The sequence below is a fragment of the Aythya ferina genome, assembly GCF_964211825.1.
Source record: "Aythya ferina genome assembly, chromosome: 2".
NCBI lineage: Eukaryota > Metazoa > Chordata > Aves > Anseriformes > Anatidae > Aythya > Aythya ferina.
The window spans coordinates 40640312-40665742 of NC_140297.1; the positions used below are offsets into that span (position 1 = coordinate 40640312).

General features: G+C 38.0%; 1 protein-coding gene across 21 annotated transcripts in view; it reads right to left on the reverse strand.

The window, feature by feature from the left end:
* Positions 1-25431, reverse strand: part of THRB (thyroid hormone receptor beta) — a 166632-nt gene that overhangs the window by 16639 nt on the left and 124562 nt on the right. For all 21 annotated transcript variants that reach the window (XM_084511765.1, XM_084511775.1, XM_084511764.1 and 18 more), the window contains 2 exons: positions 5296-5396; positions 896-1043 (listed from right to left, as the gene is read on the reverse strand). In XM_084511765.1, coding sequence (XP_084367891.1) covers positions 896-1043; positions 5296-5396 — 249 coding nt within the window. The remainder of the gene's footprint in view (positions 1-895; positions 1044-5295; positions 5397-25431) is intronic.

The window sequence follows — 25431 nt, forward strand, 5'->3', positions numbered from 1 at the left end:
ACACTTTCTAGTCAGAAACAAACTCAGACAAACTTCTTTTTCTGTACAGCTGCTAAATGGTTGATGCTTGTCATTGTCTGATGTGTCAGACTGGGCTGGATTTGAACTGATGATCCAGAGTTATTTGGTTATTCAGCTCCCTCTCCTAGAGTTCCACCTGGTTAAAATTGTGACATTTATTCTGTTCCTTTCTATACAGAAAACATTGTTATATATTACTTTACCAATGAAAAATACTATGTTGGAATATTCTTATGTTGTTTACTGGGTCTGTTTTCCTTCTTTCATTTTTTTTTTTTTTTCCAGAGGATTATGCTGGCAACAACCATTAACATTAATGCACAGGGGGATTTACGTGAGTTCCTCCCATTTGCACTAATTGAAGTTATTGGTGTAAATCCCTGTGCAATGTCAGGAAAAGAAGACCCCTAAGGGTTAATCTTACAGCCATATGTTCTAGTTCTTTAGAATGAGAGTCGAATTCTTTGCAGATAACTTCTTCAGAGCTAAAAATAAAACAAACAACTGCAGGATGACTCATACAATGACATTCAATTTCACATCCTCCAGAATTTTCTAAACAAGATGTTTTTTTCAAGCAAAGTGTCCATCCAGATGCATTTCTCCCTCCTCTCCTCCTAAGAGTTAACATTCCTACTGCTACTCCGCCTGGTAAGGCCAGGAGAAGGTGCAGTCTGGTAAAGCGTAAACAAAAAACCATAGCCTTTAAAAGTGGTTTGATGCACTAAGCATATTTCCCTAGAACAAATTATTAAAAACAAAAAATGCTGGCAGTTCTACTTTACTTTAACAATCTTCAGCAATCAACATACTTTAAGCAAATAAATACATAAAAAAAAAGAGAAAAAGAAGAAAAAGAGAAAAATATACTTACAATCTGTTGCCATGCCAACAAAGATACATTTTTTGAAGCGACATTCCTGGCACTGATTTCTTGTTACTTTGTCTATCACACATTTTCCTTCATATTTACAGGAATAGGTTGGATGGAGGTTTTTCTGAATGGTTCTTCTAAAAAATCCCTAAGTGCAATAAATAAATACATTGGAAAGCATTAGTACTGTGTAATTTTTTCAAATTGAGAGTCACCTTGATTTGGTAGAAATGCACCTAAGGATGCAGGATAAAACACTCCATTAAACTCTCAAAGAGGAGAACAAAACAGATTTATAGTTTGTGGTATTCATTTTCTGAGTTTCATGGGGTACTTCCAGCCTAAAAATTAAAACATATAGCCATCTGAGATAAATAAAGATATAAGGACAACTGTCCTGACAAACAAATAACCATTACACGTCTTCTTCCAGTCCTGTGTTTCATACTCTTTTTTTTTTTTTTTTTTTTTTTTGTATTTGAACATGGGAGTTTATTTTGAGCCACCTTCTAAATTATACAATCAATTCAAAGGATATTAGGAGACATATACATACTTTTAATTACAGGACAGCTTCTGCAAATAGTAAGAAGGCTGGTGTGTAAGTAATGCTACTAAAGGGTTAAGAATCAACAGCTTTGCTTCCATCTTTCCATCAAAGCCAAATAACCAATCAACCAACCAAATCAGGGCAAGACTAAGAATTTTGCAGTCAAGCCCAATTCTCCCAGTCTTTGAGTTTGGTTCTAAATAATGGATCCATAATTTTCAAACTATCTGCATTTCTGAGAAAAGGAATTAATTCGTATTTACCACAAATCTCTGTATTCAAAACAAGCATCACCAATCAAGAGCTCTACCCCTCTCCATATATATTGTATCTACCTATCTATAAAGTCAATTGCAGTACAGATATGAGGTCAGATCTCAGCTCACGCAAACTAATGTACCTCCACTAGGGTCACTGATTCGTACATACCACAGACTCTGGCCTTAGGTAGAGAAATCAGATACAACTTCTCTCTGAACATTATAGACCTAATCCTGATACTAATTTCAACAAGAATTTTCTCAATGGCTTCAGCAAGAGCTAAAGTTCTCATGACCATGGTAATACGGACAAGATAAGTTGCAAAGGCAAAAATTTAAATTCTACATTAATTTCAATTGTCAGCATTGTTTGAAACTGTCTACATTCAGCAATGCAAACTGGGACCACCCTGACATACAGAACATGCTGAGACCCTGGTCCTGTTTGACTGGAGCCGCTCTAAATGGCTTTGGCTTCACTGAAAACAGTGGCAACATCCAAGTGAGCAGGGATTTTATCTAATGAATAGTCTATTCACTTCACTAGGCAAAAGGTCTGTTTTTAATCATGTTAGGTAACACCAGGTAAAATCTTACAGCTGTGTGTAGTATCTATCCCTTAATAAAGATGTTGAATTAAGACACACAGAGAAAAAAGTATTTCAGTTTGTGCTTCTGTCTCCTGCAAAGACAGTGAAGAACTCCGTCCTTACTAGAATTTTATCTTACAACATCTGGCTTGAGCTAAGGGTGCAACTTTTTCCTCCTTCATAACAAAAAATCTAAAATCATAATTAAACTGACTTAATAAAGTATGTGTGTAAATCTTTGCAGGACTGGGACCTGCTGGGTTGAACCAAAATCCAGGAAGTCAAAGGCAAGATGTTCTCACATGGAGTTTGGATGAGGTCTCAAATTCTCATTTACCCAACTGGATTTGGATTTTACTCTCAACCCTGTGACAAATTCCTACAGACGGAACCTGCCCCTCTCCTCCCTGCAGATGTCTCTGGACACACTGAGTAACCTCTAGTTAGAGCAAGAAATAGAAAAATCTCTGATGAATCTCAGGAAGTGGCACTGAACTTCTGTCTTCCAAACCTTGCACGGGACTTAATGTAGCTCTAGCTTTATAATTTTAACTTTTCACCAGCTGTGTGAGGACCAGCACATTTCATTCTCCCATTTCTTTGTATTCCTCAGATATATATATATATATATATATATATATATATTTTTTTTTTTTTTTTGTAAAAGAAAACTCTTTGATCATCTCTAGAAAATATGTGATAAGGAAGTTGCTCTCAATATTTATCTAAATATTTCCTCACAGATCACCCATTTCTCTGCCTTGGTGTTCAGACTCATTTTCAGGCTTACATGTAATCTTGCTAGTGTTTACACAAACGTATGCCACTTTCATTTCCTGTACTCGGTTCATGTATGCACATGCATAAATAGGTGTACGCTGTTACGATCATGCACACAGCCACATTTGATTCATCTGACAGATGATTCAGACTCCCTTACGTCATTGGAAATTTCACACATACACACAGTGAAGTACAGAAAAGGGAATTTCTAAGCTATAAAGAGAACAAGTAGATTTCAAATCTTTAAAACAAATCTGTGTAACAATAAAAAATATATTTTTTTAACAATAAAAGAAAGCACATTTTATTGTAAGGAAACCTCTCTTTTCCTAAATTCTTTTACTATGCACCTATACAGAAATAGGTGCAGTGGGTACAGCTTGGAGAAATAATTCAGGGACATCTGAATTTGTTTTATTTATATTTGAAGCCCTTACAATTTACTCTTCAGAAACCATGTGTGAGGATCCTATGCTCACAAAAGTACTCAACAAAGCAAATTTGTGTCTGTCAGCCCTAATTAAATTTGTTACAAAATGAAAGTAATTTTGAGTAGAAGTGACTAGTAAATGTCAAATTTATTGAGAATTAATTATATATACCTTTGCTGATAAATCATACAACTCGAAATGTATATGCAGACCTTCCAAAGCATGAGTTGAAATTGTTCACACAAAATAGCTGTCAAGCCATCTTGTACAGTGAATACATTTGCAAGAAGAACAACAAAACAAAACAGTCTGGAAGCTAACTATAAGGAGGAGAAACAAATTAATTACTTGTTGCAAATGGTTACCTTGGTTCTTTGTGCACATAAGCATTATTTTAAATTGCACATCAGATAGAAGAATTATTTATGAAAACCTAAGTAGATTTGGTATGCTATATGTTTACAATAGCTGGTAGACATACAAAGAAACACTTCAGTTAGAGTACCAAAAACTTCAGTAGGAAATTTGGTGAGAAATATAGCTGTTCAACTGGGGGCAAAAGCTATTTCATAAAGCCCTACTACTGCTTACTTGTCATTGTATCTGAATTAAGTCATATTCATATATTTTATGAATTGTTATCATCTGGTATATGGGATGCAAATGGGTGAAAATCACTTGTTTGGTTCCACAATTTTTCTCATATATAAATATTTTTTCATACATACATGTATGTATGTGTATAAAACCATTATGAATATTACCACAAACACATAGGATATTTAGGTCCTTGTGCATCTCATAAATGTATTTTAGGACAATGCTGTACAATAGAAGGAACTATTTCAGTACTGTTACTGTGATATGGAGCTCTAAAACCAATCCAAACCCAGAATTTCAAATCTAAATATTCCAGACTTCAGGAATGAACAGAATATTACTTTTGTGGCTTAGTCCCATGACACTAACGCATGACATGTGTGGTCCCATTTGTTTAGAAGAACTTTTTTTTTTTCCCCACAGGAAAGAATAGTTTTCTTACAGCATCTCAAGCTACTCAGGCAAATTTATGGCAGTGAAATCATGTAAAATGTGCCTGACTGACTGTGTTACTTCTTTTCTTTTTCTTAATTTACTTGCCCAAAGCAATCCTTTTTTTTTTTTTTCATTTTTCATGTAGCTTTAGAGATGCAATTTAGGACTGAAAGCACATTTCAATATTGTTAAGTTAAAGAAGCAAAAAAAATTTTACGTCTGTTTTAACTGGGTGTCAATGCTTCCTGAAGTGATGGATGTTACTGCTGTATGAGCATGTGGAAGGCACTTTTGTTTTTATTTCTTTTAAGTGATGATGGGAGGCACTGGAACACTGTTAATCACTACAGATTCATCATGGCCATAGGCAGAATCTCAGCTATTGCATAAACAGCTTCACTGAAGTTCCTGGGAGGATGCTGATGTACGTTGGCTGAGAACATGGCCAAAGAAGCATTAAAAAAAAAAAAGGAAATGAAAAAGCTAACAGTTAAACAACAACAAAAAAATTTAAATTCATTGTCTTCTTTGCAGAACCAAACACTGCAAAAATCAACTATATTCCTTATGCATATGAAGATCAGCAGCAGAGCCAGATATGGCTTATCATCAGTACTGGATGTTCTTATTCGCTTCTAATCTTTGGCTTTTTTTTTTTTTTTTTTTTTTGACAGCACAGTTCAGGAAGTCTGTATAAATGGAGGAGCTGGAGAGCTATTTCTGATTCCCACCTTCCCACTGTGCCATTTACCTTGCAACCTTCACAAGTGATGCAGCGATAATGATATCCGGTGGCTTTGTCCCCACATACTACACATAGCTCATCCTTGTCTAAGTAACTGGGTATATACCCTGTAAAGAAAAAGAGGACGTGGCATGTAAACTCTATATAAAATGATATGATACATTCGATATAAAAATATCATAGTACCTTTCACTGCAGATCTTGTCTACTAGCCCCATACTTCTCAACTGCATTTCCTGAATAAAAAACTCATGCTAACAATATCACAGAAGTATTTAAATATATTTTTGCAGTATTTTCCATCTTACACAGTGTTTCAGCATCTACTGGTCAAGAGGGACAAGTCAGAGCATGATTGCTCTCTCCTGAATGAAATATTATCTCAGAAAAATAAATATATCTATTTTTACCTCAAAGGCTTTGATGTGAAAAAATAAATAACAGCAAGACATAGATTATATTACTCTCTTCTGTTTCACAAAACTTTGATATGCTTGTGTACTGAAGATGAGGTTCCAGGTTGCAGAGTGACTCAGGGGGCCTGCTAGTAAGAATATTTACTGACAGTACCTTTGTTTCAAAACAGCTCTGCAGGTGTGGCTCCAAAAGTACCAGCAACAGATCACAAAAGCTGTATCGATCATAACTTACCTGGGTGTGTTCCACAGTTGCATTTAATAGAGCTTGAATTTAGGGCAAAATACGTGGGCATCCAAATATGTGTGTGTGTATGTGCATGTGTGAGAATATTTTCTCTTCTGAAGTGGTTCGCCAGACACCCGATGAGTGAAATCAAATACTACTACTATGAAAAACATTGGCAATGCTCAGTTCTTTTCCCACACCATTTGTTTTGACAATACAAACATATTCTCAATTTAAGCAAAACAACAACAAAAAAACTGTTTTGATGGTAACCAAAGTAATTCTAAACCAAAGAGGACTTTGAAATGGAGTAAAATATAAACCTTTCAAAGTAAGTGTTGCCATAATTCATAATTAAAGGAGTTACAGTATACAAGTTTTCTCTCTGAAAAACCTCTCTGTACAGATGTAACACAAAGACTTCAGATTCATTTTGAGGAGAGAGAGTGGTGCAGCTATTCATGTAACCCTGTAAAATTACTGAAGTACAGTGAATAGTTCACAGAATGACCGAGTGGCTGGGGCTGGAAGGCACCTCTGGAGATCACTTAGTCCAACCTCCGTGCTCTAGTATGGACATCATGGCTCAGGGCTGCGTCCTGTTGGGTTTTGAATGTTCCCAAGGATGGAGACTCCACAGCCTCTCTGGGCAACCTGTGCCAGTGTCTGACCACCATCACAGTAAAATAAAAGGTTATTTTATACTCTTAGATGGATTTCTAACAATTTCTAATTGTGAAACAATTTCTAATTGTGCCCTTTGCCTCTTGTCCCATCAGTAGGCATCACTGAGAAGAGTGGCTCTGTCTTCATCACTCACCCCCACCAGGTGTTTTTACAGATGGAGAAGTTCCCTGAGAACCTTCCCTGCCCCAGACTGAGCAGTTTGCCTCTCTCTCAGCCTCTCCTATGTCAGATGTTCCAGTCCCTTCAGTGTCTCTGCAGTCCTTCACTGGACTTGCTCCAGTGTGTCCATGTCTGTCCAGTTCTCCAGCCTGTCCCGGTCCCTCTGAAGGGCAGCACACCCATCTGGTGTATCTGCCATCCTCCCAGTTATGCGTCATCTTCAAACTTGCTGAGGGCAATTTATGAGTGCAATTTATGAGAGAGTCCTTTGGATGGAGCTGGCTGTAACATCATCCCTTCCCTTGCTAATGCACCTGCAGCACAACACGTTAAACCTGACTCTGAGCTTGCTGCCTTGGTAGAGCTTGGTAGGCCACAGGTGCACGGAGAGCAACCAGCACCAGGACTCATGGCACCAGAGGGCTGTTGGGGGATTTTGTGAGGGGATGGCCATCATCCTCCTGTGACCAATGTGCCAGAGGGTCAGCTCAGTAACAGGCAGCTTGAATGAAAGTGTAATTCTGAGTAATTATGAGAATTGAACATTACAGAGAGACAAATACACCTCTTAGGTAATGCTGGGAAGCAGCACCACTCTGAAGCCATGCCCACCTGTCTGCACCTTAGATTTATAAATAGTCCTACTGTAATCTGAAAGAGGACTGGCGGTGTGAGCAGAGATCTTATTGATGTATCATATTGGTTTTCAGTATGGCAAAGCATCAGATTTGCATTTAAGTTATATTTCCCCTTTATGGACTTGGGTAAAGGCTGGTGGGCTCGGAGCTGGTGCTGTGACCTTGAGGGAAGACAGACAGCAGGGTTTCCATTCTAATTTACATCCCTGGCTCCTAACGGACATTATGCTGGTGGAGGATTAGCAGAGGCTATTATCCCCCGCCTGCCCCCCTTCTGCTCACACAACACATACATTACGTGGAGCTGAAACAGGAGGAAGAAGCATCAGTGAAGGGAAACAGCATTTTCTGCTAAATTTCTTGTAACTATTAATGGCTCCTTGATATTGCTATTTATGAGAGGTAGACTTAGTTGAAGCATAGGCTATGCCCTCTAAAATTCAGTATCACTGGCTTGCTTCCTCAAGAAATACTTCTGAATTAAATGCCTTGATATTTCATTAAGTATATAATCTGGTTAGCACTGCTCATGTAATGGCAGCTTTGTTCTACTGGAGCAGCAGGAGACACCGTGTTTGAACTGCTTCCTTAAATACATACAGCAGCCTGCACATGTGATTGCTGGTGGCCAACTCCTTGGAGTTTCATGACTTTATCCTACTTGGGAAGCAGTTCTCAATCTGGCAGAAAAGAAATGTACAGGCAGTCCTAGTCAGAAATGAAAAACAGAATCCCTATATGTAAGCACATTCATTTTCTTTTCTTTCTTTTCCTTTTTTTTTTTTTTTTTAATTTGTATTAAAAATCTGAGAGTGATAGCCACACTTTTGTTTATTTTTAATACTCTTCCCAACAGCTCATTGGGTCAGAAGCTGCAGGAAAGCAGGAAAATTGGACCTTTGGCAGTATTTTAAAAATATACATGATTCAGACAAACAGACCATGCCAAGAGGAAGAAAGGGGTCTACATTCAGTTCCTGCAAATTGTAACATCCACTGTAAATAATTTCTAGTAGCTGCAAATATCCAGTCCAACCTCTGTTTAAATTCAATGCAGTTTCATTTGCCCAGAATTGCAGAGAAGCAACTCCAGTACATTTCTGTTGCTACTCAGAGTTAGAAACAGGATCAGCAAGAATGAAATTCAACAGTATTTTTCTAAACTGGGTGCCAGCACAGAGGCTACAAACAGTGCAAGGCTGATACCTTGCGAGGTCATGGACAGCAGTAGAGGTGTGTGTTGGTGTTGGATGGTTTGAGGAAGAAGCAGAGCAACAGATTTCTCCCACTCCTTGCAGCACTGAGGGAAAACAGAGGAGGGGTAGACTGATTGTCTCTCATGTCAGCGAACACTTTGGCTTCTCGTGTGTTCAGTAAGCCTGGACCAAACATAAAAACTATGATGAAGAAGAAAATGCTGTATGCTAACCCAGGTGATCTCCAAGTACAGAAGAGTGTCTGATGACAAATCTTATGGGAGCGGTAGGTAGATTCCTATTTTTGGCGTTTATATTTCATCCTGTATTTCCTGGTCAGAGACTATGAAGTGCATAGCTAAATGGAGTCATTGAAAAGGAACACCCACCTCACTGAACTGTGCAGTAATAGCCAGTTCTGTTCCCTTGTCTTTCAGGCCTGTGTCTAGCATCCTCATGGACTATCATGTACATCCAGTATGACCCCCACAATTACTATTTCTGTATCATGTACGACTTGGCATCGTCATTCCAACACTTACTTTGCTATGAACGGAGAACATCAATTTTGCTATGAATGGAGAACACCAATAAATGACCTCAACCTGCCACGTCTGGTGTTTCCCCGCAGCCTCCGGTAACTCTTTGCTCCAGACTCCCACCTGCCAGCCTGCCTAATCTTACCGGCTTGGCAAGGCTAAGTACTTGGCAGGACCACTGCCCCTATCCCAGAGGAGTGGGTTGTATAATCCACTATAACCAATCTTGGTGGTGATCGATGGTATCATTTAAATTGCAACACTCCTTGTAGTGGCACAGCAAGAAACAAGTCCCTTCTGTAGGAAAATGACCCCGCAGCTGTAAGGACAGACTGGGATCTGCTAGGCTATGCAGTCATGCAGCCGGTGTCGTTAATGCTGTATGCCCACATTTGTGGGAACGACACCTCAACGCACACCCTGCACGGTAGGGCAGATTGGCAGGACACGAAGAGACAGTCTGTGGCTATTTCTGCCCCCCTGCAACAAGGCAAAGAAGAAGTATTTAAATGAAAACAACCCCTGAAAAATGACACCTTTTTTTTTTTTCCTTTGCACCCTGGCACACTTTATAGAAAGCACATTTTGAGAAAAGCAAAACACAAGTTTTAGTTTTGTTAAAGCATCGTTGCATGGACTTTACAGCTGAAGGTGCCTGTACCATTGGCTCACGGAGTAAACCACCCCTTCAAAAATTCTAGGGCCCAGACTGTGCTTGACTGCCCAACTGGGTATGTGAGACCAACAAACAAATTGTGTCTATATACCAGATGTTCCTTATCTGATTGTTCCTGATCCACCATAGGCTTATTCCCTGCAAGCAAGGAAAGACATTTTTTCTACTGCACAAGAACACTTGTGGTTTAAGACCATTATTCAGTATTTTGATTTTCATTGCACAATGGCACAGTCGTGTATTGAATTTACTCTCTGAAATCTTTTCCCATCTGGTATGGCTTGCATGACTAGAGACCACTCACTAAAATGAGGAGTTCAGACTTATTCATAGGCTAGTATTCACCTACTAGACACTGCAGTACCAAAATGAAAAAGAAGAAATTAATTACTACCTTGAGAATCCCGAACTGTGTTAGAACTGAAAAGAAAATTCCTACTGCTATTCTACCGATTTCATAGTCATGCTGTAACTCCTTGCAAAGCATAAGAAAATTACAAGAACCATCCAGATATTGTCCTTGGTACACTTGTGTAGAAGAAGTTTAAAGGATGTTTATTGGAAAAAACACAGAGCTGAGACAGAAAAAGCATAAAGCATACTCCATTCTTGTCTGTTTGTACAATTATCGATATTGATCGGAAAGGCGGTGCTGATACACTGATCCCTGTTTCCCACTTTCTTTAATTCACTCCCACTGAGAAAAATTGCTTACTTCTCTTTCAAGCTTGGAAACACAGAGAATGTTGTTAAACAGATTCACACTTCTTGGTAGCTAGCTGGCTCGCTTGTCCACAATTTTGATTTTTGCTGACATTCTTTCAGTTATGGAATTACTAAAATTTGGAAAGAGATTCTGTAAAGCTAGAAATTGGAACATTTTTTATAGTCTCTTTTCTCTTTTCTAAACTTTGGGTTGAGTCAGAAACCTTACCAACAGTAGCGCATTTTGCACAGATGTGCTTGAAAATATTCTAGCCCAAACTGTGCTATCACATAAACTGCTGTGCTCAGTACCATACTTGCATCCATTACCAGTTACAGGTACAGAATGCACTACTGTAGATAATACTCAAGAGTCAGACCTCAATTTTTTTTCTTCCAAAATTTTAAAATATTTTTAGAGACTATACTTTAGTATCCCAAGTAACTTATTTATTTAGAAATCTCAATGAATATTGGTTTTACTGCTGGCATAAAAACAAAGTATGACTTAGTTTACTCTTCCATCCTTCCTTTGGTTGTGCAAGGGTTACACTAAAGGAGCTGAAAACACTTTTTCCGCTGATATTTTTATTAAAAAAAAAAAAGAAAAAAGAAATTGATATAATTCCAAATGCATAATGATTCAGTGAAAGAGATGCCAATTTTCTGATCACAGCTACCACTTTAGATGTGTGGTCAAGAGCAAAACTAACCATTTCTAAACTCTAACTAATTGTTAATGTACTTGGAGCTGCTCTCCTGCAGGAGCCAAAGATAAAAAATACTCAATCTTTTTGCAACTTCATTATATGCACACATAATCCCTGCACTGCTAGGAAGACATTTTGACACAACCCCCAAGTTGTATTTTCTTGGCTATTCAAAAAGTACCCTTCACACTGCTAAAAAAGTACCCTTATGTTTTCACACTGCTAAGAACTCCGTTTGGACTGATTCAGTAGCACACTCCAGCAGTTTTACAGTTTGTGGTCTTAGCTGCATGCAAACTGCTTGAGAAAATATAAAGGGATATACTGATGACAATTACAGTTACAGTAATAACTTTCATAGCCACTATCACTCAGCATACAGAGGCTCTTAAAAAGATGGCATTGACCTCAACCTTACATCTGGGTAAGATGGGAACAAACAGGGATGAGTAGCTTGGTAGCTTGCATTGCTACAGCACAACTCAAGAATTTTAGCCTGCAAATCTGTATGTTTTGGGTCAGTTCTAGTTATTTCTGGTCTGCCTCCACAGCACCTGAAGTTAAAGCTTAATTTCATAGACAGCACTGAGCATCTTCCATTAATGTTGTTAATTTCTGTTAATTTTGTCTGTGAAATCCAGCCCTCAGACCAGCTTTAACTTTGCAGACCTACTTTTGTGTTGTCCAAATGGACAAAATACTGCACACATCCCAAATGTGGGGATACGGAGCTTTATGGAGATAATTCTTTTGTACTTTCCTGACTGCACTACCTCTATCCTGTCACAGGGTACTCCTCCTTACTGTATGGGTGGTGTGAGTTGATGCACGGATGTTTTTGTCTAGACTCTCAGCCTCTGTGCAAAGTTTACATGGCATGGGCTCGCCAAAACAAGTGCCGTTCATCCATCATGCAGGGCTGTGAGTGGCACTGTGAGAGGGATAAAATATTCCAGTGTAAACTCACTGGGACAGAAGCCAGTATGGTACCTCGTTCTCACAAACATCAGCCCAGTTTTGTTTCTTTAAAAACAAAGTACATCTTGTCGGCTGTTTTCTGGGGTAGGATAAGGTCCAAAAGCAGCTCCTGAACAGAAAGGCAAGCTCCTGTACAAATGTTGTGCTGCTATCTTTTAGCAGCGTACAGTACAGCACAGAAGACCTGGGCAACAAAGCTATAACCACACCTCCATCTCCAGATTTTCCAGAGCACAACTTTTTTTCCCTTAAAATTCGAGACTTTCATTTGAATTTGTGACAGATAATCAGGAAATTATAGTTTCTAATGTACTGTAATAGGTGGAGCAGCTTAACTGTTTTCTTTTAATTTAGGCTAACTAGCTCTACTTTCAAAGTACTTACTTTCTCCCTTCAGTGACACATTGTTGGAGTCTTTCGTTCTTTTTTTTTGAATTTACCTCCCGAATTCTTTTAAAGTGACATTAAGACAGAGAAGTAACTAAACTCCCCTATATCCATGTACCCTTTTCAGCATAAAATGCTGATGTTTTTTTCTTCCCAGATGGAAGAGACCTTAACCATTTAAAACCTAGCAAAAGTTTTGATAAAAAAAAAAAGCTTCCATGTGCTGCTGCTTTCAAGTACAACCTGATTTGAACAGACGGAATATTTTTGAGCTTACTAGGAATTTCAGGGGACTAACAGAAACACCAACTGCAACAACGAAGACTCCTCATGGACACCTGCTTAGGGACTTAATTTTGCTTTAATGGGCTATTACCAAGGCTTCTCTAACAAACTCCCTCTTCTCCCCTCAAAATCAATTCTGGATCAATACAAGCACACATGCCCTGTGTGGAGCCTTCTGTTCTTAGGACAGGATTAAAAGATTCGTTAGTTTTACGATAGCTTGGTTAAAAGATGGAAATTAAAAAACAAAAAAGAGATGGAGAAGACGCACATGTCCCACACGGTTAGATCTGGTCTGCTTAACAAACTCAGCATTTGCAAAGGTTCGACAGAAGGGATGCAACTTTGGATTGATTAGCCCAGCAGCACAGCTCTGAGGAGTCCCAAAGAACGCTGCTCTGTCTCCACAAATGATCAATTAAAAGCCTGCCGGAGAGACAGCTTCCATCCAAATTCACTGCCATTGTTTGTGAAACCGAGGTAGTAGCAAACACGGACAGACAAGTGATTAAGTCAGTTCTTTTAACCAAACAAGTAAAAAACTTTAAACAGAGCATAAATTGTATCAGCGTATAAACTGTACTGAAAAAAATCATTTAAAACTCTGACATAGGTATATCAGTTACTATTTAAGATCCTTTAACATTCTGAAAAACATATTCCTTCACTGACTTTGCAATAGCAAATCTCTATTAAGTTGATACCGTGTAATATTTTTTTTTTACCAAAAACAAGACATGAAAAAAGTGTAGACTTATAAATTCTTCAGCTAAAACACAATAGTAAATAGCATTAAAAAGCCTTCAAAATGTTGCACAGCACAAAAACATTCCTTATTTCCAACTACATTTACTCTACAGTTTAATCATGTTCTTACAGCTTGCTAGCACAGTTTTTTTTTATCTCCTTAATTATGAAATGCAATGCTGTTCAAAGAATAAAATTAAGACATTTTTCCATCAAACGTATAGATTTATTGCACCAAGCGCTAACGAATATTGCCTGCACAAAGTAATATATTTTAGATTTCCATGTTGTTAGTAATATTAAACAGTCTACTTTTGACTACAGTGCTACTTTAAAAATAGTAAATGGTGTTTATCTAGCTAGTTCCATCAGATTCATTGGCATTTTGGATAACTGCGTAGAGAAAATCTGGTCTTAATAGAAAAAGGATATTATGTTGATACAACAGACTGTGTATGTTTATTCTTTAATTATGTGATTTTAAAGAAACATGAGAATGTATACTCTGTATACATCAGTTTGCTCGTCTGACTTCAGAACAAGTAACACTGAAAAGATTTTCAAGCATTTGTAGGCATTTTGGGCTCTTTTTGAGAAGTAATATCTGCTTTGTTTACTTGAGAGAAGAAAGAAGAAATTCTAAAAACAAGCAAGGATTCAATCCAAAGGGAGCTGATATTGCACTCTGATTCTCTCCCACAAACATATTGATTATAGCAACTTTTTGGATTCAGAATAGTCTGTTGCACAGAAAGAAGCTTGAATTTTCAGTCTTTTCTGCTTTGGGTAATCAGTAACTGCATGGTTTTCATTTAAAAGAGAGTTACTCTATTAAATGCAATCATTTTTCCCATACGTATTTACAGATGTATTTTCAAAATATTTTGCCTGAGTTGCTGAGTAAACAGAGTTCACATATACTGGCAACGAGGACTCACACAAATTGTTTGCAGGAAACTAGAAAACACAGCTTTAAGATGAAGAATATGTAACGACGGCATTTCAGAAGAGAAACTTTCTTATCTAGCTCACCGATGAATAGTAAATGAACTTAACAGCCACAAAAAGCAGAAAGCAAGCAACAGATATGAAAATGTCTTTTATAGATTAAGAAAAAGTGCCTGGAAATCCTCATTGCTCACAGAAAACCTTACGATCACCTAGCAACCTATGTTACTGCTGCTTTCAATTTTGAACAGGCAGCCTTCACATTCAAAGATGTATCTGAGCCAACTGATGCAACTGTAAGTTTAAAGCAAAACAAAAACAAAAGCAGAGATTTTTTTTTTTTGTTATTTAAATAAATTGCCCCTACCTTTCTTCTGAGAGTACGATGGCGACTGCACTTGAGAAAAAGTAGGTTTTTCTTCGGTGAAATATTCAGGTTGGTTGTACTGATTCAGGGCCATGTCCATGTCAGAGTACTCGCTTTTAAACACGTTTCCAGGGTAACTACAGGTATAAGGCTGATTCACCGCCCAGGCCTGTTCCATATATATGTTGTTACTGTGCAGGACCTGAGCATCACAACTGCTGTAACCCTGATTATCTTCGATATATGTGCAATAATCAGTGGACTGCATGTAGCAATTGCTACCAGCAGCTGGGTGCACTTCATATATTTCTTGCATACAGTAGTTCATTTTGTTACCCTATCTCAGCTTCTACTTTTCGCACACACACACACACACACAGGCATGCATACACATGGAATGGGAAAGGAGCACTGAATATACAACACCAACAAAGTCGACTGCAAAACAGCCCGTTTTACTTTGGAGCGGCACCTGATGTGCTAAAATCCTATTTATACTGGGATGGCTTGTGAACTCCCCTGCCAGTCAAACATATTGGGAAGCAGATTTATGACAGTCAAAGGTCTTAATCTGTGACTGTAAGTTAATTCCAAGGGAAGATGGCAGACAGGTAGCAATGAGCACCAGACAAAGAAGCGACGTCCCAACAAGCCTCCTGTTCCACTGTTTGTCTGCAATAATCATTTTATAAACCGTTTCCAGCCTTTCCCAATATGATTAGAAAATGATTACTAAGGCAAGGACACAGTTATGTCACTGTAGTTGTCAACTTAAGTGTGAAGCATTATAAAGACTGCTTAAGAACTCCCAGAGGGCATACGCTGAAAATCCTAAAATCAATAATCCTGTTTTTCAGCATTAAACCACAGAAAATCCAATAGCGCTGCATTGATGACCCAAACAGTAGTCTAGTTTTACGAAATTTAGCAACTTAATCTGTCATCAGCCTTATTGATTTTGGTTTATAGAATTACATGCATGAATCTCCCCAGCCTTCCCCACACGTACAATCCTCCCTATTACCTGCTAATGCAGTTATGGGAAAGCAGCTTTTTTAAACTTCAGTGATTTGGGGAGGTAATTTCTGTTGAGTTCAACAGGTGGGAAACTTCAGAAATAATATCAGTTAATCGGCAAAAAGAACGCTACTTAAATATTATCAATAAGCTAATTGTTTTGCTATTTTCTTTGGTAATCTTTTACGTTTGCGGTAATGAAATAAACTTTCAGAAATGCGTCTTTGTGACAACAGCCTGAGTAGAGTAGGCAGAGCTTTTTGCTTGTTTTGGCTCACATATTACACTTGTGTAACACAGTGTGAAAAAGCACACATTAACAGTTAAGTTTTTTTTTTTTTTTTTTTAGCTCAAGTCCATGATGTAGATTTTATAAACGGGGATTTTGTCTGTGATAAAAGGCATGTATTAGTGGATTAGGCAAGTCCGGATTTTTCTAGAATGGATGTGCAGCACTTCCTAAAAAACATGCCCGTGTTTCCTAAGGAACTTTGCAATAGTTGTTTACACTGAAGCCCCAAAACCGTACCCATGTATATGACTGGTTGGTAATTCCGTGGTGCATACAAATGCAATACATACAACCTGCCAAGCTTACTTCTCCACGCTCTCCAGAAAGAAAACATTCCACAAGTGCAATACGTGGGCTGTTCATTTACCACGAAACAATCTCCTTTAAAACTAGCAGCACTTTATGTCGGAGCTCGCACAGAGGTGAGGCTGCATTTTACAGGTTAGCAGAGCAGAGTACCTAGACATTTTTGCACCACCCAAAAAAAGCTTTTCAGAACTGAACTTTAAATTCTCAGTGGGAATTCCTTCCCTCGTAGATTTGCTCTGCCAGATGAGGCAAAATTTTCTCCTCTCTTGTTTTTCTCCCTCTTTGATTTGGGTTTGTTATTGAAAAACTAAACAGAATTGAGACCATATGTAGACAGAGCCATCGCAGCCAGGATGAAACCTGAGGATATGGTATCATGATGCAGCACAGGCTGTGAATTTCTTTCTATTCCGAGATCAATTCCTCAAACATTATTTGTTTTCTATTGCTACGTCAATAATACTTTAAAATGTGTCGTATGTGCTACTTTTCACAGATTTACTGTAATATTGCTTGGGAATTAAGTTACAAGAAACTGCAAAGAACGAGGAGAAAAAGCAAAAGGGATGAAAAGAAGAAGCCTTTTCTGACAAAAAAAAAAAAAAAAGAAAGAAAAAAGAAAAAAAGAAAAAAAAAGAATGATAAACACTGCCATGGAATGAGGTTCCCTTACCTGTAATGTGCTAACAATAAAGAGGTTTATAGCACTGCAGATTGCTGTTCCCTTGGAAACAAATCAGTTCAAAAAGACCGCAAAGATTTAACATCGCTATTAAAACTGAAATATACTGAAAATATTTTCATTTGAATCTCTTAGGGTCCAATCCTGCAGGCCCCTTTTGTGTATCACTTTGAATTAAATCATGTGAAAAAAAGACAGATGGATCTTTATCTAAAGTCTGAAAGTGGAGGAGAAAACAATATTTACAACTCTTCTTCGTCTTGTGTTCTGATTTGAATATTAGTCTTCAAATCATGTCACACTGAGCTTTCACTTCTTTCAGCAACGTAGGATCACATTTGGAATTTTCTTAGTTCACAAGTGTCTGTCTGCTTACGCTAACACATGGAAATTAATCACTAGTGGAATAAAACCTCAGCTGTGGGCAGACAGGCCAATGATAACAGAAATTTTGACATTGTGGCAGAAGAAGATCCAAAGTTTTAACCCTTCACAGTCTGAGGTGTCAGCTCATTACAACAAAAGAAGTAGATTTTTTTTTTGTTAAATATGAGTCCTGAATGCCCCAAACATATTGAAATACTCACCCTGCAGTAAATCAGAAACAAGAGCAGAGCAGTCAGCGACGTTACTGCAGCCCGACTGAGAATGCCTGAAATGAGGTTTCTGCAGGAAGACTGCCTTCCAGGAGACCATGCAGATCTTCACTGACTGATGTTTTAAATTCTCTGACTAAACCTTTTAATTATGAAGAATCAAATGTCCCACTAAGCTGCACTTCTCTTGTGACTTAACTCGGTTACTAAAATAACAAAATGAACCCACAGAAATTTTAAGTAAAGACAGTATTCCTGTGCACGATCCAAAACAGCCAAGATCCCCAAAACACTAAAAACCAGCATCATTCATTGTAACCCACCCTGGCTGCAACTCCTTTGCTACCTTCACGATTGTGCAGGTGGCACATTACTCACAAGAGTCGCATTTTCCTGACTGCTTCTAAATTGTGCAGCCCTGGACTACAGTACTGGCTACCCTGAGGCTGCAGGTAAGGCTGCTACCCTCCACTTCCAAAAGATTCGGGGGATGTGGTAAGTATTGTACAGCCTTCAAATTGTTCAGGGCAGAGTGCAGCTCCTGAAGGATCAAACAGAAGGATCTTACATTCATTGTGTTTAAACTTCATGCATACAGACTGAAAAAAATACACTATTTAGTCTAAAAACAACTTTGCACATTTGAGTATGTGGTGCCAAGGATCAGCTAGACCCTTCTAAATTCTGCTATCTACACTCATACTATCAGCACCTTGTTTTTAAGACACATTTTTACATGTTACAAAATAACTTGTATTTCCTATTTACAGTTTTTCTCTTTGCCTGCATTCTCTCAGCTACTTCTAATGAAGGTTATGGGAAAATAAAAATTACTAGATTGCTCTTCAAGATGAATGCAAACCTGCACTTTCAGGACTCGTACCACGTAATATGGAACACATCCGTGAAGACAATATAGTGAGAACAACTTTTGAGGAGTAGTAATGTCTTTTGAGAAGTAGTAATGTCTTTTACAACACAACATCAATTGTCAACTACAGCTATCTCCATGCTGAAGGGAATTACAACCTCTCTGTAATGCGTACATTTGCACTACCTTATTCATTCCCTTTATGCCCTATGATCAGAGGAGACCCACAATGATGTTTCAGAAATACAACAGCACAAAATTATTGTTTGAGGAATCTAAATATCTGCTTATCGCTTCAGTTCCGACCCTTGTGGATAGTGTTAGAAACTAAGAAAAACTCAAACATCAGAATCCAATCCTGAGCACTCAGAAGAACAGAATGTAAATATGTCTATAATATTTTATTTTGAAAGCTCTATTTCTGACTAACTCATGAAGTATGTAGAATTTTATTGCTGTAAACTTACAAAAGCATCTGACAGTTCATAGAGTATGTCTCAATGGAAACAAAGACACTAAAATTGTCATTTTGCCTACACTATATTTGTAATATCACATTGTACAGTTGAAGGGAAAAGACATACAGCTTTCCATCATAAAATATTTGGGTTTGCAACAGATTTCAAACTAGCTGCCTCTTGTTTGAACCCAAAGTAGAGCTTATTTACACAATCATACGTCTCTTTTCTCAGCATGTGTCAGTTAGTTCCTTCTCTAAAACTGCCTCACTTGCAAAACCTGCAGTACCTTGGTTATGACATGCCACTGAATTTGTATGTGACTCATAAAATGCCAGTGTGATGTGCCTTTTATTGAAATTCTTCAGGCTCATTAGTCTGTTTGGATAACAAAGAATGTCATAGCTTGTATTTAAATGTTCAGTTTCACTACAAATCCAGTTCTCCCTTAAAATATTTGACATCTTGAATGTATTTGGTTCACAGAGCTGGATTGTTCACAGAGCTTGATTGTTCGTGACCAAGAATCATCCAGGGTTTGTTCTTGCTTTTTCTTCTGCTATGAATGGAATGGAATGGAATGGGATTTCCTTGCAGTTTTCATGATCAACAAAGGCAGCAGACTGTCATTTCAGACAAAAATTTGCTCCTTGAGACATTTGCCAACAAACTGGCTAACAAAGTTCTTGAATAGTGTTTGACAACTTTTAAGACCGTCTCTGAATAAATATTGCTAAGCGTAATTATAGTTCCTGTGACCCAGACAACCCAATTTGTTAAGTCTGCCCATATCTCATAATTGGAAGGCCCAGTTAGCAGACATCACTTAATTAGGCAGCTTATCTCTTGAGAAAGTAACTGCCAACACTTAAAACGTGTGCCTTTTCCAACTCATTTCCACTCACAACTCCACATGAACGCTTTAAGGTAAAAAATGGCGTTTATTCAAAAATAGAGCAGAAAGGTAGCTAATGTAGCTCGACAGAACAGAATTAGCAGACTCTGAGGTGGGACTGTCTGGGTTTGGCAGCCTCCTGACAGCCCCGAGTAAGACGTTAAAGCGATCAACACCTGACATCTGTTAGCAAGGAGGCATTCTGAGGTAAAGAGCAACTAAATCTAAAGAAATCAGGTACTTAGACCAGTTTAACTTTTTCATGAGGTGATATCCTTCCTGACACTGTAATCTTTCTTCCTGGAGTGACACAAGATTTAAATAAAAGAAAACAACCTGTAGTCTGTCTGTCCTCCTTCTCTCCCTCATTCTCCCGCATATACAGGAATTATTTCTTAGGTGAAGAACAACAAAAACCGATTTATCCCAGTTTAAAAAGGAATTAAAATAATTTAAGCACTAAATTTGTGCTAATAGCTAAACGACTGTGGTTCTTAAAATAAACTCCTTCAACGCTGCTCTGATATGAACAAAAAAAATGCTATCTGAAAGAAAATGGTCAGTTCTTCTGTCTAGTGAGGCCAATAATGTTTATGACAAAGAGTTCCATTTATTTGAGTTCTTAATGTCAACTTACTCAAGCTTTGGGGGACAGTTAATAATAAGAAAGAAGAAAAGGCAAAGAAAATAGTCACAGGTAAGAGATGAAAACCTTGAGGACAGCAAATGAGTGCTTTACTTTGTCTTTGCATTTTTGATGTATCAAGTAAACGCACTATTCAAAAAGTTCAGGTTCAAAAAAAGATTTTTGATCAGCTTATCAAGACCATAAACAGAGAGAAAGAAATAAATATTTAAAGGGCTATAGGAATGGAAATGATTTTACGTTAGATATCACACATAAAACCCCAGTAAGTACTCATCACATTGTCATCAGGGCTCTTCACAAAGCTACTAAATCATATATAGAGAGAAATAATAAAAATCACAATTATCTGTGCTGCAAAATAAAATTAAATTCAATTAAGTGAAAAAAGTAACAAGAAAACATCCTCCACATAATAATGCTTTTACCAATGGCCAAATCCCTGACCATAAACAAAGATGTAATGGCCTTTTTTTTTTTTTTCTTTTAATACAGTTTACTGTGATCTGCATAGGAATACCGATTACCTTTACACCTTTTTTCTTCTTTTTGATACTCCTGGGAACTTGACAGGACTTGAAAGTTTGCTTTTGTATGGCCTGGCTGTAAAATTGTGCTAGTCCAAGCTGAAGCGTATCGACATTGTAAAAGCTGCTGTCCATTCCTCTGGATATCATCATTTTTGGAGTGTCTTTTCCTACAGAAATGATTTTCTGCTATGCCCACAATGTTCCATTTCTGGTTTCTGTCTGGAAGGTGAATCGGTCTGTCCCATGACAAGAGGCCACTTTCTGGATGCTTGGCAAATACTGCAGGGCTACAAACTGTTGGCATTGCCAGAATCCTGCTCAGGTGTGGAGTTTTGGAAATCAAGTGTTTCCCCATCTCTCCTGGTACCGCGGTATTCCCATGCAGCTCCACTTGCCTGCACTGGTACGATGCCGAGCCCTTCAGCCATGCCCATTCAGCCACCATAGTTCCCCTTCGGTACAATTAAATATAAAATGTTCCCATCTGTGAAGCCTAAACAAGCAGGCAGCTCTACGTGGCCAGGCTAATAGTAGATGTAACTTTCACAACTTCGCAACTAGGACACGGGCCCCCGGGCAAGTTACCACCAATTTATTGCCTTGCTCATATGATCATTTGAGGTCTTGTAGGTCGAGGCTGGTCGTGAACAATTTTCAGATACTTAAAACACAAAACATCACGGATTCAGCCTTGTTTGACTTTGCTCTTATCGTAGGCTGACCTGAGGGACACTCTGTTACCTAAGGGTGACACTCTTATGTGGGCATGCTTAGCAGTTCCGCTTTTGCTACCTACTGCCTTTCCCTGGCTGTGGTCACAGCCGAGCATCAGGCGCCGACTTTACCCCAGGACTTCTGGCAAGTGGGTCCAGGGTTGGTAAGAAACAGCACTAAAGCAGCACGATTTGATCTGGTTAGTCCCAATACTTTGGTAAATTGATTTATTCCTCTGTATAAGAGAAACAGAGATAGCACTAGTGGATTTATCTATAAAGCTAAATATAGCCCATTTTCTATTTTTGGTAGTAAAACCAAATGCTATGGAAATGACACCTCAGAGGTTGCATTCTACATTTAAGGAAATAGTTTATTTTATATTATATGCATCAAAATTCAACTACAAAATTAGTTTTCTAACTTGCATATAGAAAATAGCAAATTCCAGTCTTTTGATGACTGCTATCTACTGTGGTTTTAATCATAGTGGGATTTTGTTATTTTAATTGACCAAAGAGTTAATTTCACATACTTTTCACTTTGTAAAGTTATTCAGATTTATATTAGCAAGTAAATGCATGCTAAGTCAGTTATTTCCTGAGAAAAATGTTTAAAAATAACTTTGGATATCAATTACCAGATCTAACATATTATTGGTATTTCTGAACGTTTTATCTTAAGAGCTCTATTAAGGGGAACATTGCTAATATAGGACATAATTCACAAGATTTAATTATGGTTATTATTAAATACTGGTATCCTGTGTTAATCCCTGCTTATATATTTATGAGCTTTCCTCAGTATCTTCGTTAATTTAAATGTAAATTCATCCTTCTTCTTCTTTTTTTTTTTTTTTTCTTCCTCCTGCTGGGAGTGTAAGCTCACCTGATATTTTAAGTTTAGTGTCCATTCCTTCCACCCACTGTACCTGGGTTGGACAACCACAGCATGAATGTGTCTGAGATACTATCTGGCATCACAGACTTCGGTGCATAGGACCAGTTCGGATCACTACAGAATTTGACCTTACCTACTTATTCCTGGCTCTGCAGATCTGATCAAACTTCTTTTCAAACTTTTTTCTTAGTAAAATTAAGGACTGACTCTAAATGCAGGCAATATGGGAAGAGAATATCACTTGTAGGAGGATAACCAGATTTAAAATAGAATAGTGAAAGTAACACTGAAAAGTATTAGGCATCTAAAAAAAATTTAAACAGAATATTTTTTTTCATGGTTGTATCATTTTTATGTCTTCTAGACTTCATAAAAAGCTCAGACTTGGAGGGAAATATTGGATTGTTCCAGTAAGACCCTCTGGGAGCTGCACAGAACTTCCCTTAAGATGTGAACCTAACTCAGCCACCTCACTCTTCTTGGCAAGGACAGAACCATGCACTGTAACCCACCCTGCCACCAGGCGCTGGGTAACCTCAGATGATGTATCCTTCAGCACAAGGCTACTCTCCTCCTTCTTGTTCTCCATCACATTCTAGTTATCTCCCTGCATGAATAAAACAATTTTTTTTTTTTTAAGTCTGGAAGAGTGTGCAATATATATATATTATATACATATATGACAGTACTATCATTCACTCGTAAATAGATATTTCTATGCTTTATCAGTTTCTTGAAAAGACCACTGATCCCATATAATCCTCTGCCTTGCTAAAAAAAAAAAATAAAAATCAGTTATATCCATTACTCATTTCTTGCATTAGTACTGGAAACAAGATCAGCAATTCATAATCAAGGCTGTTCAATCTCGTTAGGGAAAAATTCCCACATCCTTTTCCGCACTTTACCTTTGTTATTAAAGGCCATCTTTGCTGTCTTCTAGCTCGTATTATGAGGCTTTGTGCTACCTTTGATTTTAATTAGAAGACACACACTCACCACAACAGTAAAGCTTTCCTTCCCTAAGGGTTCAAAGAGAATGTCACAAGGCTTACAAATTTTTAACTATACCAAAGAACCCTTAAGCCCTCCTTAACTTAAAAAAAAAAAAAAAAAAAACCACAAAATTAAAAGATTTTCTGATTACTGTGTTTGCAAACACCCTTTAGTTCCCTCTGAAATGTGTCTATTTTGTCTCCTATGTTGGCTAGTCTATTTAATTTTACAAGCCTCTATTTTATTTCCCAAATTCTCTTCAGTCACCAGGAATGTTTTACATAAGCAGTAAGGAGCTAGCACTGAGGGATCTCAGATTTTGTCTTTTCCACCACTTCTGTGGTGCAACAGATAAGCATAACCTAAGAATTACCACACAGCTTATTAAAAAGTTAAACTACAGTTTCACTACAGGACTACCTTATTTATTCTACTACGTTTCTTTCCACATATCTTGCTTAGTTTTGTCTAAAGTTTTTTTTTCCCCCCCCCCATCAGAATGCAGTTTAAATCTGCTACATCTGCTCTTGATTTTGTCAAACCAAAACCCTTTATAAAGGATGATAATGTAATTTCGTATGAGATCCCTAATTGTACGAGAAACATCTCTCTCTCTGCCTCTAGCTACTGTTAGAATGGCAATAATCACGGCAGAAAGCAGTACAGCCTACTGGGATGAATCACGACTAAAACCACAGGCCTTATTTCAGAGCGAAGAGGGACTAATACGAAGGGACGAGCACTCTTCTTGTCAACCTAAGTGAAGGAATTAGCAAGTAACTTCAGAGATAGAAAAGCAGCATATCAGAGCAATAACTGGCACCTGAGCAGTCAACAGTCCAAAAAGCTTTCTCAGGTTTCCACCAGTGTCTCTAAAGATAAGTTTGTTTTATAGAAGAAGCAGATTTTTAGCACGTGAAGGGCTCATTGAGCTAAACTAAAAGTACAGGCAAGAAGAATTCCTCTGGAATTATTTACTGTGGGTCAAGCTAAAAACACCTAATTAGTGAATGTAAAGGCTGGCCTGTTCTCGGCTAGGCAGTTTTTATCTTAATGTCAATATATAAAAGATATAAAAACAGTGGAACAATTACTTTGTTTTCATCTCAAATAATTATGTGTGTTTTTTTCTACTTCTTTGTTAGTGTCTGCAGTGGTACAGAAGAGATACAAAACCCCTCTCCCTTCTATAGTACATCTCAAGAGAAGGGAGTCATAGCTTATTTCTTCCAGAAAGACAGGAGCTGGTAGCCAGGCAGCCAGGACGATAGCATTTTTTTTTTTTTTTTTCTGGAATTTGCTGTGTACCTACCCTGAACTTCCACCCTGAGAAAAACTCAGGGCACACAGCACAGGACAGAAAGAGTGCTTATTCCATGGACTCACCAAACCAACCCCATGGGTGTGGGTGCTGCGTTAAATCCTCCCTGAGGAACCCTAAAAGTTACACCCTTTTTTTTAAGCTCGGGATCATCTCTGTTATTCCCAAGGCTGGCATTTGCATTACCACTGTTATTGCTACGGATTTATGCAGCGGGAGCTCCAGCTGACAGCTACATCCGCTGGTGG